The 13,434-nt window shown below is 48.9% G+C and overlaps 1 protein-coding gene across 2 annotated transcripts in view; it reads left to right on the top strand.

The window, feature by feature from the left end:
- The window catches only part of ITGB5 (integrin subunit beta 5), a 113,423-nt gene that overhangs the window by 82,229 nt on the left and 17,760 nt on the right, over positions 1–13,434 (top strand). For both annotated transcript variants that reach the window (XM_059391119.1, XM_059391118.1), the window contains one exon: positions 1,132–1,561. In XM_059391119.1, the coding sequence (XP_059247102.1) occupies positions 1,132–1,561 (430 nt within the window). The remainder of the gene's footprint in view (positions 1–1,131; positions 1,562–13,434) is intronic.

The following is a 13,434-nucleotide window of genomic DNA, read 5'->3' as shown; positions in this document are numbered from 1 at the left end:
ATAAATAAAATCTTTAAAAATAAATAAATAAAAATAAAAAGTCAGCTTTAATCCAACCCAAGTGATTAATGCAATTAAGAACAGCAGTAGCAAAAAGTGGTTTCTAACCCCTTCTGAACCTCAGAACGACCCAAGGGATCTTTTGAAAAATAGAGCCATCCGGCCAGACACAGGGGGTCAGTCAATGGACACCCCTGTCTGTTTCAGGAGCACCGCTGTTCAGGGAGAAGTGTTTCAGGGTGGCATTGGGTCAGGGTGTGCCAACTGCCTGTCTGCGGATCTCCACAGCCCTGGGTCCTGAGGGCAGCCTGGCTGACTAGCCACACCCACTCCTGTCCCAGGGGAGCCCAGGGAGGAGGGGCGCTCTGCCTCTGGGAGTACCCCACAGAGCCTGCCCGTGCTCTCCTCCCCTCACAGCCACGTGGGCAGGTGATGGGGTCTTCCTGTGAGGCCATCCCCAGCCGCCCACCTGACTGCCTGTTTCTGGGGCAACCCGTGAGCAGCTCAGGGGTCAGTGACACTTCTCCACAGGCTGTGCTTAGAAAGAAAAAGTCTGTCCCTGTGTGTGGCATGCTCATCAGTGATGACACGGGGCTGTGATTGGGGCTGAGGGGTGCAGCTGGGAGGACCAGTGTGAGCAGGAACCGGGGGGTAGAGGGAGCCTTCAGGGGTGTGTCGTGGTGAGGCAGGCACCCTGGCAGGGACTGAGCGCCCTCTTGTCCTTTCTCCAGCAGGAGAGGAACCCTTTCTGCAGAGGGGCAGGCAGGTGCCAGGGTGCATGGGCTCCCATGCCCCTCGAGGTCAAGGGCGCAGCTGCCTCAGTGCCTGGCACAGAGGGGATGCTGGGAAAGTATTCGTGGGAGGAGCGACTTCCTAAACGGAGAGGGGAGCGGGTAGGGTAACACAGAAACACAGGGGAGCTAGAACCACATGCCCTGGGCGCACCTGAGTGCTGTTGTCCTGGGTACAGTGAGGGCGCTCGCGGATCTGGGGGGGCCTTGTCTGCCTCTGGCCTGCAGCCACGGCTCTCCATCGAGGACCTCAGGGGTGCTTCCCCCCTGCTGGGCCTCTGGATGGTGGGGAGGCCCTGACCGGCCATGCCACAACGTCCCCTCTCTCCTTCCCACCCAGGCGTCCTTCGAGGTGTCGGTGGAGGCCCGCAGCTGCCCCAGCAGGCCCACGGAGCACATGTTCACCCTGCGGCCTGTAGGGTTCCGGGACAGCCTGGAGGTGGGGGTCACCTACAGCTGCCAGTGCGGCTGCAGCGCGCGGCTGGAGTCCGACAGCACCCGGTGCAGTGGGAACGGGACCTACATGTGCGGCCTGTGCGAGTGCAACCCCGGCCACCTGGGCACCCGCTGTGAGTGCCAGGAAAGCGAGCGCCAGACCGGGTACCAGAACCTGTGCCGGGAAGCCGAAGGCAAGCCTCTGTGCAGTGGGCGTGGGGAGTGCAGCTGCAACCAGTGCTCCTGCTTCGAGAGCGAGTTCGGGAAGATCTACGGTTCTTTCTGCCAGTGTGACAACTTCTCCTGTGCCAGGAACAGAGGGATCCTCTGCTCAGGTAGGCACCCTGTGAGCACATTAAAACTCTGGGCCGGGCTCAGGCACCACTAGGCATCCCCCGCCCAAAGGGTGCCTTGTACTAACTAACCACTGTCCTCCTGGGAGAAGGCAAGGGCGAGCCTTGCCTGCCACTGGGCCTGGGAGTGGGAACCTGTGTGTAGAATACAACAGTAGGAGGACCTGCTGTGTGCCTGAGAACTCCCAGAGTCACAGGGGTATGTGGGGGTCATCCGGGACTACCTTGCATGGCATTCCTGACAGGTAGGTGTTTAGTCTCTCCTTGATTGCCTCCTGGGACAGGGAGCTCGCTGGGGCCAGTAGTGGGTATTCTCTCTCTTTTTTTTTTTTTTTCTTAAAGATTTTATTTATTTATCAGAGAGAGAGAGGTGGAGAGAGCAAGCACAGGCAGACAGAGTGGCAGGCAGAGGCAGAGGGAGAAGCAGGCTCCCCGCCGAGCAAGGAGCCCGATGTGGGACTCGATCCCAGGACGCTGGGATCATGACCTGAGCCGAAGGCAGCTGCTCAACCAACTGAGCCACCCAGGCGTCCCGGGTATTCTCTTGTTAGACATTGCATTCGCCTCCTGTTGCTGGTCTGACGAGTCGCTGTAGACTTAGTGGCTTCAAACAACACCAGTGTGTCTGTTACTGTTCTGAAAGTCAGAAGTCCACTGTGGATGTTATTTGGCAAATACCCAGGTGTCAGCAGGGCTGCATTCCTTTTGGAAACTCTAGGGGAGAATCCATTCCCTTGCCTGTTTCAGCTTCTAAAAGCCATCTGCATCCCTTAGCTCATAGCCCTTCCTCTGTTTTCAAAGCCAGCACTATGGCATCCTCAGATCTTTCTCTGAGTCTGACCTCTGGTTTGTTGTCCCATGTCTTTCTCTGACATTCTGCCTCCCTCTTACAAGAAGCCTTGTGATTATGTTGGACCCGCAAGGGTAATCCCAGAGTCTCCCCATCTTGAGAGCTTTGACTTAACCACATCTGTGAAGTCCCTTTACCGTGCAGAGTAACACAGACATGGGCTTTGGGCATTGGGCTGCGGTCATCTTGGGGGGCCATCATCTGCCTCCCACAGGCATGGTTTGGAAGCTTCTTTTGACTGAATGGAAAATTGTTGTCTCAGTCATTTCCACCCACTGATTCCCATTCTAGACAGCCTGTCAAACATCTGAAAATTTCTTTATGTTTCTCTGTTCTCTTTTCTTTCTGCACTAGATACCAGGTCTCCTCCTCTGAGGACTCCATCAGTTTGTTAAATGTGCTCTCAGCCCTGAGTATGTTATTTGTCATTCTGGAGAGTTCCACTGAACAGTTCTGTGATCTGGATGTTCCTCTTACATTAACACATCCTAACAGGATGCCCACTTTCCCTTTTCTCTCCTGTTAAACAATCACATGATACTGTTGAGGCAATCTTTAACTTCACTGCCAAAAGCTGAAGGGCTTTAATTTTCCAAGTGAGCCATAGTCAAGCCCAGTTTTTGTTGTGTCCTGTTTGAGCACTTAAGCTTTTTAATCTACGTATAAGACTTTCCATGGATTCCAGTTAAATTACAGTTTGGCAGTTCCCATTCTGAGAGTTGCATTCCGATGAGATACTGTAAAATCACGTCTCAGCAGCGGACGGGAGGCGGGGGGCATTTCTTCCAACTCCGTGCTGCCTGCAAACCCAGCAAATGGAACAATTAGAGGCAGGAGTGTAGTTCCTTCTGTGGGGTATTCTCCTTTGCTGGGATTCTTCCCTTGAGAGTGGTCCTCCAGTTGGGAAGTATTTTTAATATTTATAATTTGTAATATTTGAGTATTAATTTGTAATATTTGAGTATTTATAATACTCAAAGTGATACTCAAAGTAATACTTGGAGTATTGCTGCGGGCCTCCACCGACACCTCGAATACTTGAGTATTACAAAGTAATACTCAAAGTAATACTTTGAGTATTATAGGGAAGATAAAGCGGAATCATGGGAGGCAAATCAGAGCATTTAAATGACCTGTCCCTGGGGGAGGAATGACCGGTCCCTCTTCGGAAGGAGCAAGTGCTGAGAGGGCCCCCGATGTGCATCAGTAAGTGAGAGGCTTTCTGGGGCGGACCACACAGTGAGGCAAGTAGGGGTGCACCCACGGGAGCAGTGGGACCAGCATGTTCACAACTGGCACTGCTCCAGAAAGTACAGGGCATGTGAATGTCATGGAGGAATGTCATGGGTGGAAGAATTGGGATTTGATATGCTGACCATGGAACAGGGATCCTTGCCCTCAGACAATAGACTGGGATATGGTAGATGGTTCTTTTTTTTTTTTTTTTTTTTTTTTGGTGATGGTTTTTTTTTTTTTTTTTTTTTTTTTTTGGTAAGGATTTTGTTTATTTATTTGATAGACAGAGATCACAAGTAGGCAGAGAGGCAGAGAGAGGAAGGGAAGCAGGCTCCCTGCTGAGCAGAGAGCCTGATGGAGGGCTTGATCCCAAGATCCTGGGATCATGACCTGACCTGAAGGCAGAGGCTTTAACCCACTGAGCCACCCAGGCGCCCCTGCTAGATGGTTCTAACTGAGTTAGCAGAAAAAGTCCTTAGGATCAGGTAGGCCTGGGTTTAAACCCAGTAACACCACCTGCTGCTTGAGTCACTTTGGGCTCAGAGCTCTTGTGAAGCATAGAGTGTGTGTAGACAGCACCTGGAGCCCAGCCTGGCACAGAAGCCTGGCTTACCGAGCACTGGGTCCCCTCTTAGTCCATGCCACCACCTCTGGGTAGGGCTTGAGGGGCTGCTGCCGTGAACCGCCAGGCTGTGCCTCAGGAGTTCCAGTGTGATGGGTGGACTTCCAGTTCCTTCACCAGCACCATAAAAGCTCCAAGGAGCCTGCCAGTGCCTGTGATGGCTTTTAGCAGTGTTTTTTTCTTGCTTCAAATGTATTAGTAAATAGTGTCATAAAACTGTCCCTTCCTTCCCCTCAGGAGCCAAAAACAAACCTCTGATCCGTCTTCCTCCAGAAGGCTGCTTGTGCTGTACTGTGTCCGTATGGCCTGGGAGCGCAGGCTTCTCAGTCCGCTGACGTGGGCAGATTCCGCCCCCGTAATTCATCAGCTTACTGTCCCGGTTCTCTCCCTCTCGTACATTTGGTTTTCTGTCTTAAAATGGTTCACTACCCTTTGTTTCTGCATTCTTTTGAAAATTGAAGAAGTTGTAGAAGAAGGACCTGGCATGCTACGTGGTAGAGGCCTCCTCTACGTCCCTCAGATGTTAGGTTTCTCTGTGTACTGCGCAGAGCCTGGAGGTGCAGGGCCTGTGGTTGATGAGGCGTGAGTGGCCTCAGCAGGGAAAGCTTGTCATTTTGGAGGAAAGGATATTCCATAATTGAGAGAATACCCAGCTTTTTTGTTCAGCCACCCGAATTCACTGTTCTGAGTTATCTTGCGTTTCAGAATTCTGCCTGGTGCTGTTTCTCTCCCTTCACTGCACACAGTCCTGCGGTGTTGGGAGACTCTCACACGTCCCTGCGTAGAGAGAAGGGAGATTCTCGAAGCCTTCAAGGCTCCCACATACACAGTGCTTCTAGTCACTAACATTTCAGGGAGGCTGGGGTGGGATGTCTTCCCCCCTCAACTGAAAAGCCATACACACTCATTAAAGAAAATTTGAAAAACGATTCCATCGATAGATGTGTGGTCCGTCCTTTTTGTCTGCCTCATTCTTGGTGACCAGGATTTATTTGGACCATCTGGTCCACCTGGAGGAACTCCTTCCTCCCACACTGGTTCACAATGCCTCCTTTCCAAAACTGTGCTCGCTCACATAGCTGCAGAATTATTCTTAGGTTTAGAAGAGTAGAAAGAAATGAAATAAATTGTTTATAATTCCGTCAGTCATATTTTAAGAGGTGAGTATCTTTCCTTCCAAACTTTTCTTTTTCCCTGAGTTAGTGTGTCTATGTCTGCGTACAATTTTGTGTCTTGCTTTTTTCAGGTAATATAATATCCTAGGCAGCCCTTAAGGTTGAATGACTTTGATACCTCATTGACTGGAACATTTCGACTCTCTTTCCACTGCAACCCCAATTACCCTCTCCACCTCTTCCCTTGAAGAGCAGCAGCTAGTTGAAGCATGAAGCTATCCAAGTCTTTGTGGGGAAAACAGTTTCTGGTATGAGGTCATTGTTGTGTTTGCTTATTTAGTAAGGACTTTAGACTGAGCCTGGCTCCAGGCAGGACTAGTTCCTGCACATGGATGGAGCACCCCGCTCCTCCTTTCTTGTCTCTCATGGGGCAGCGGTGATCGGGTGGGTGCTGGGTTCCAGCCCCCAGTTCCTTGGCACACATGGTCAGCTCGGGGCTCCCGCTCCACAGCCGTGCCCATGGGTTTCGAGCTCTTGGGCTGCTCCTGCATGTGGGGTTTTGTGGGAGAGAAAGTCTGTTTCCCAGCAGCCACCCTGGTCTGGAAGGTGCTGACTCAGAGCCTCAGGAGCCGCTGACTTCAGCACTCTCTCACAGTCCTTCCCGCCCCTCTCCCTGCAGCCTGGGCCACAAGGGGCCGTGTGCTTGTGGTCTCTCTTCAGGCAGGGGCTCTGGCAGAGCCAGGGCCAGGCTTGGCAGTGGGGACATCCTGGAGGAGCTCCTTCCGCTTCTCTCTTGGTCTCTTTGTCTATCCGAGGCTCACAGTCCCTTGTCCCATTGCCCTCACCCTCCCCCCAGAGGAGACCCAGGGGGAATGCGAGAGAGTCCAGGTTTTAACATGTGTGGCATAAAAGTTAGTAGTGGAGCAATCGGACTAAGGTCCGGAAGCAGTTGAACAGCTTTTGTTACGAGTTTTGGCACACATCACGCCAGTGTGTGTGCACTCAGGGCTGTTGTGTTTCCCTTTGGTTTCTAGAGGCAACGGAACCTAGTCTGTCCACAGACTGTCCCTGTGTGTGCAAAGGGAGCTTTGGGGAGCCACTGTGAGGTTTCTGTTCTTCTGCGTCTCATGAAATGTTGACCCTTCAGAATCCCTCTGTTCCTGTAACAGAAGTAGGTCTGTTTAGTTGTTCTTAATGGAATAAAAGATGATTGCGCCAACCTTGTTCTTTGCTGGTTACCATACCCAAACAGTGCATTTCCTGGGATTTGAGTTATTCCGTTGTGGTAAACTGTTGAAATCAGTCTCAGCCCTGAAGTTTTCAGTACCCTCCGTACTTCGAATGATTGCACTGGGGTACACTGAGTAACTCGCTACTTCTTGGGTTGCATATATTGGGAAAACTTAAATAGGATATGGAATTTTGAACAGAGCCCTTTTGGTCTTGTGACTGCAAGACCCCAAAAGTACATCTAAGTGAGTCTCAAATATTTTACTTCCTCTAATAGGCCATTCGTCCAGTTTTTATTTTATATATATTTTTTCTTCTTAATCTAGATTTTTGTAAAGATACATAAATCTTTTAATACGTGGCAGATAGTCAGAGGCTAAGGGGCATCTGGAGTTCTCTCCTAAACATAAAACAATGGGAGCCACCGTAGTGGCATCATTGCCAGGGGCTAGAGCCAGGCAGGTCTGGGCGGATGGTTTCCAGAATGCTTCATGAGGCTCTGTGACTCCTCTCCAGTTACAGGCTCCTCTGACATTAAGGCCTGGTTTTAGACTTCTTGATTCTTGCCAAATGAAACACCTCCTTTGGCAGTAGTTATCCAGCTATGTTTATAAAAGTCCTTCTCACCATATTTATCCCGTTTTTCTTCAGAAGTGTACTTTTCACACTCAGCATAAGTATTGCGGTGGCCGTTCCCGGGCCTGTGGTCACAGTTGTACCTTCTGCCACTGCATCGAAATTTGCATATTTTGTAAATGGTTCATTAGAGGACCATTTTGAACACACCTCCACAACCAAGGCCTCGAAAAGTACCTTTTAAATTAAATGACACATTTAATGTTCTAAGAAAGGGGCCTCTTGCTGGAATTGCTACCACTGTGCGCCTCAGGTGGGAGAGCCTAGAAAATTCTTCAGGTTTTCGCAATATATATCAATCTCTGCTCGGTTTATTGATGGTTACCCAGGTGCTGACGGCAAATACAAGAATACAAAATAAATGTATTTTCTAGAGATTGCATGAATGCATGGCATAAAACAGGCTGGTTTCATAAATTCTCAACAGGCACCCCATGATCAAGAATTCTCTAAGAATTACAACTATATCCAGACATTGCTCAAGTTCACTTGAAAGACAGAAAGGTACCAAGATTTAGGGCCTTGCTCTACAAGGAAACAGTACATCTTTCAGACTAACCTCTTGTACCAGATATGCTGGACTGCTTGCCTCGGGTCAGCTAGCTTCTTGCAGCTTGTGATTGGAGAGAGTTCTTTGGGAAAACCAGAGCATAGCAAGGACCCAATGTTAATGCAGCTACAGATACGGAAACTGTGATCTCTGATTGCAGGTCATTTTGTTTTAGGAAGGTTGCTGATTTCATCTCATTCAGTAACAGCTCACTGAGCACCATTCACATGCCAAGTGTTGTGCTGGGTTTCAGGGTTCCAGAGCTGGGGTTGCTTGAATTAATTTGCCATTGTTTATTGCCCCTAGAATTTTCCACTTCTCAGAAACTTGCTTGGATTGAGGAATGAGGATATGAATTATTCATGCTTCTACCTTTACCATGCAGACTTGTATGAGATCTTGAGAGACAAGGGAGAGAATATTGGGAAGCCGTGTTGAGAACCTGCCTTGTTCCATGCTCTGAGCTTAGCTCTGGGAATGGAGTTTTCTTACTGCCCTTGCTCACTGCCCAGATTTTGTTTCTGCAAAGATCGTAAGCAACAATTCACCAGTGATCCTAAAAAATGGACTAGTCTAAGCATTGGACCACACCTCACTGCCCTTCTCTATTTAAAAAGGAAAATGGGCAAGAGCAGCCCCTGTGGTGAGGCCCCGTGCATGCCTTTGAACTTTAGGACTGATCCTTAAGAGCATGACACTTGGCTTGTGAAAGAAATAATGAATAATGAAACTTAAAAAGCAAAGGAAAATCCTAGGAAGACCATGAGAATGCAAAAAATAAGATCTTAGTCATGGGTGGTATTAATTTTTGGATGTTATTGGGATAACACATTAGGCAATTTCCCATTCTTAGTTAAAACTGAGCACTTAAAGGGTTGGTTTCATTTCTGGGTTGTTGAGCCGTAACTTTGAGTTTGGTCTTGATTTGGAAACTGACATAATCGATTATAGGCCTCTGCTGCTCAGTGCCTCTGGTGGGCTGGGGTGGAATTGGATGGAGGAATCCTGTTCTTGCTTGGGGTGAGTGTCCGTAGCTCTGAGAACACTGACCCAAGTATACCACCCAGATGCAAACGCTCCCTGGTGTCTGGAAGTTGCTCTGACTGAGTCTGACCTGCTGCAGCTTTGGCTTCCTCTGTCTGGGACATCTTCCTAACCCCTGCCTGTTGCCCTCTGACCCAGAGAATTAGGGTCACTCCAATTACTCCAGCTCACAACCACTTCCCCGAAAAGTTTTGATCAGGTGACCCCACCATCCCTAAGCTAAAGGAATATACTTCCCAAGTTAGTATGTTATTTTAGCATTTTGCTCTCATCATGTTCCCACAAAATGGTGGGATTATTTGTGTCTTGTGCCTTTCCTAATACTGTCAGTCACACACAGTGGATCAACATTGTATTACCTATTTAACGGTTTACACTTGGGGAAACTGAGAGCCAGAACTGGGACTAAAAGTCACTGTAATTCTTTTAAGTAGGCTCCATGCCCAGGGTGGAGGCGAATGCGGGGCTGGAACTCATGACCCTGAGATCAAGACCTGAGCTGAGATCAAGAGTTGGACACTTGTTCAGATGAGCCACCCAGGTGACCCATATGATTCTTGATTAGAGATTCAGACCAGGAGAACCTTGCAAATAAATAGTTACCTCATTTCTACCTAATTTTACTTATGTTGATTAGCACGGGGCCCTTCCCAAACCTCTGAATTACCAATCCAGCCTTCACTGCCGCCACCACCCAAGCACTGAGCCCACATTTTCCAAGTCTTACCTAATCAGTGCTATTTATTTCAGTCAAAATTTTAGGAAACATTTAGTGTCTGCTTTCCTAAGTGAGTGTTTGGGGTTGCATAAGGATGTATCAGGCACAGTAGGTGAGGCTGAAGGACACACGTGAACCAAGGGACTGGCTGAGGTACCCATCCTTTTATGACCACTATTTGATGGAAGACAGAGTGTTCCTCTTCGTAGTCAGTGCGTGTCTGTCTGTTATTGATTATGCTGAACCCACTTTCCTGACAGGAACCTCTGTTCGCCTGTTCTAATTTATAAACCACTTTTGACATGAATGATGTCACTTGGTTGTTGTTACTCTACCAGGCTATTGATGTGGCTGTTACTGATCCGACCCAAGTGAAAGAGACTGACTGAGAAGATTGGCCCTGTTGGCCACACTTCCCACCAGCGGTTGACCCAATGCCTTGACCCAATAAAAGCCCACCTCCCCTAACCCTCAGGGGTATTCTTGGGCAGCTGCTTCCTGCCATCTTGTGGCTTGGCTGGGCTGGCAGCCAAGCTTCAGCATGGCCCACTCATGTGACATTCCAGACCAGCTCTGTCCATTAAGAATGCTGCACCCGACTCTGAACAGTGGCCATATGAGGGTGGAACATGGCAACTGTTAGCCAACCACAACACGACAGATCTCCAGGTTGAAAATAGTAATCCTCTCATCCTGTTGCAGTGATCAAGAGGGTAGCAAATTCATGTTTCCCCAGATGTGGTTGGCATTCCCCCAGAAGTGCCTGCCAGGTGGATTGGGCAAGTTAAGCCAGATTCAAGATGTTGATCTGAGAAACCTCTGTTTCTTTTGGCCACAGGCCCTCTGTTTTTCTTTCTGACTCAGCATTCCTTAGGGTCCTGTGAGGACTATGCTTTATCTCACTCAGCTGTTTACAGACTTCTCTGAAACTGGAAAGATGAGTTCATTAAAGAATATAGATTTTTCCACTTCCATCCATTGCTTTAATCTCCTGTGATTGGTAAGTTGGGCCACAGACCAAGTCCTTTACTTGCCATCTTCATGTGAAATGCTAGAGTAATTCAAGGGACTTGGCAGCCAGGCGTCAGCTTTGAGAAATCGGGTGCTAAGAGAAGAAGGGCAGAGGCATCCTTTGAGAGGGCTGTTGCCTTTGACAATGGAATCTTAGCTTTCTGGCCAATGCTGTCATCTCAGAACGTAATGCTGAGGTCTAGAGAAGCTTAGTTTAAAAGCAACATCACCTCACTTGTTTAGCGGCAGTCCTATTTTGCTGTTTAAATAGAACATGAATGCAACATATGGTCCAAGATGAAGACAGAGGGTGAGGGGCTTGTCAGGACGTTGCCCCTTGGGAAGCACCATCAGTTGACCTTGTTAGGGCTGGTTCATTGACACGAAGCCAAGGACAGAGGAGCAGCTAGCCCTGAGATTAAGGATGCATCATTGTTCACGTGTCTGAAGAGCCTTTGGCTGGAGAAACCTGAACGGTATGCCAGAGCAAAAGTACGGTGCAAAGCTTGTGACGTCTGCTTGACTGTGACCATGACCTGTCAAAGGAAAAAGAACTCTTAACCATTTTTTCCTCATGGTATTCTAAATCTCTGGATTTCTTGGACATGTGTTAAGAATTTGAAATACCTCAAGAATCACATTTAAGTTCGTAAACCTCAACAGTACTTCTCTATTCCCTTTCTAATTTACAGCTTTGGATGTCTTCCCTCAGGGCTTCAGGCCTGTCCTGATGATGTTCCCAGCCTCTAGCGACATGTTCTGAGCATCTCCTGTGTGCCTGACAATTCTAGGCATTGGGCAAACAAAAAGAAAACACCCATCTTTGATTTGTACGGGTTTGCAGGCTAATGGCAAATGAGTAAATAAACAAATCTGTCCATGTGATAAGTGATTTTATATCTACACTTTCCTCTTAATGAAGTCTTCCATCAGTTCTTGAACATGCTCAGGTCTCTTCATTCTAAAAAAATAAATTAATTAATAAATAGAGAAAGAGAAACCCTTAACCTCCCACTTCCTACTTCCCTGTCTTTCCTCCATATTTGTAGCTGTATTTCTGAAAACATTTGTCCCCGCCCCGTCTGCCCTCACCTCAGTCCAGTTTGGATTCAGTCTTCCCAGATCCCTAACGGCCTTGTGCTACTGCAGCTTATAGACTTTTTCAGCCTTCATCTTGACTTTCCTGCAGCGGTGGACACTGTGGGCCACGCCCACCTTGGAATGCTCTCTCGCGTCGTTCGGCCACCACTTGGAGTCCCCTTTGTAGGGTCCTTCACCTCTAGCGACCCATTCAGTGCTGGTGTGGCCGTCCTCTCCCTCATCACGCCCGTACTGTCCCGTCGCCCAAACCCGCTGCTGAGCTCCTTTCGGCCACTCGATTTCTTGACATCTCCACTGGGTGTCTTAAATGCGTCTCAGTCTCACGATGGCTCAAACGGGTCTCCAGCTCTTCCTCCTGGCCATGGTTCTCATTCTCCTCATCGCCCCTTTACACAACCAGAAACCCAGGAATCGGCCTTCTCCCTACCTTCTCCTCACTGCCCACATCCAGTCTGCCACCAGGTTGTCCCCTGACCACTTATATTTCTTCCAAATTCATCTTTCCATCTCCTTGACCACCCTCCTGGTCTGCCTGCAGGGTGATTGCTGCAAACCAAAACACGCCAGTGTTCAGCGCCTCGTACATGTTTTGCAGCGGCCTGAAGCTGGGGTGACTCAAGGGGGGGCCTGGATGCTGGTCCCCAAAATAGAAATGCAAAAGCTGGGCTACAGGTGATGAGGAGCCAGGAAAGGGCTCTATGCCAGAGTATCATCACGGTTTACATTTTAGAAAAGCCCTGTGGTGGAACCTGACTTGGGGGAGGGGCAGATGCACTGTGGGAAGGCAGCCTGATGGACGCTGCCTCCAGGTGAGGCTCTCTGCTGACCTCAAGCCACAGGAGTTTGTTGTCAGACCATCTGGGAGCTAAAGGATGAACTTAAACTCCTTAGTCTAACAGTCAGGCCTCCTTCCTCCATCCTCAGGCATCCTCCCCTCCCTCCTGTCTGTTTGTCCATCCATCCGTACCTATATACATACACTAGGCCTAGATCTGTGTCCCCGCCCTTGCTTCCCACTCTGGTACATCTCTCCTCCTCGGATACTTCCTTTCCTGGCTGCGCAGTGTTTTCATCTTCATGAATGATCTCATGCAGCTTTGTTTTTGTGCCCCCAAAATGCCTTCTCTCTTCTACTATTCCAGAACCGATAGGTGAGCCTGGAGCCCATACAAGCACTCCAGATTTCTCCCTGCGCTGGCCTTCAGCAGTATTATGACAGTCGGGGAGGAACTGTGGAGCCCTCCCAGTCTGCTGCCTTTACTGTACGGAAGAGGCCAAGGGGTTTAATGATCAGAGATTAAAAGAGCCATTCTTGGGGTGCCTGGGTGGCTCAGTCTGTTGAATGTCCGACTCTTGGTTTTAGCTCAGGTCATGGTCTCGGGGATTGGGCTCCATGACAGCTCCATGCTCAGCACGATCTGCTTGAGATTCTCTCCCTCCCGCTCTGCACCTCCTGCATGTGCTTTCTCCCTCTCTCTCTAAAATAAATAAATAAATCTTCAAAAAAATTATTTAAAAAATGAAAAGAGCCAGGCCTGGAGGTGAGCCAGTTGCACATTTTCAACTCTACTACCCTGGGCCGCTTGAGCATTTATCCTAGGTACTGTTCTAACTTGTGTCGCTTACTCACGACTGGGTTGTGCTACAGAAGCCGTACGGTAGTGGTTAGGAATGTGGGCTCCAGAGTTAAACACATGTGGTTTAGATCCCTGCCCTGGCACCTACTTGCCCTGCAGCTCTGG

The sequence above is a fragment of the Mustela nigripes genome, chromosome 2 (genome assembly GCF_022355385.1).
Source record: "Mustela nigripes isolate SB6536 chromosome 2, MUSNIG.SB6536, whole genome shotgun sequence".
NCBI lineage: Eukaryota > Metazoa > Chordata > Mammalia > Carnivora > Mustelidae > Mustela > Mustela nigripes.
The sequence above is the reverse complement of the archived record's forward strand: the minus strand, read 5'-3'. Positions and strand labels throughout refer to the sequence as shown.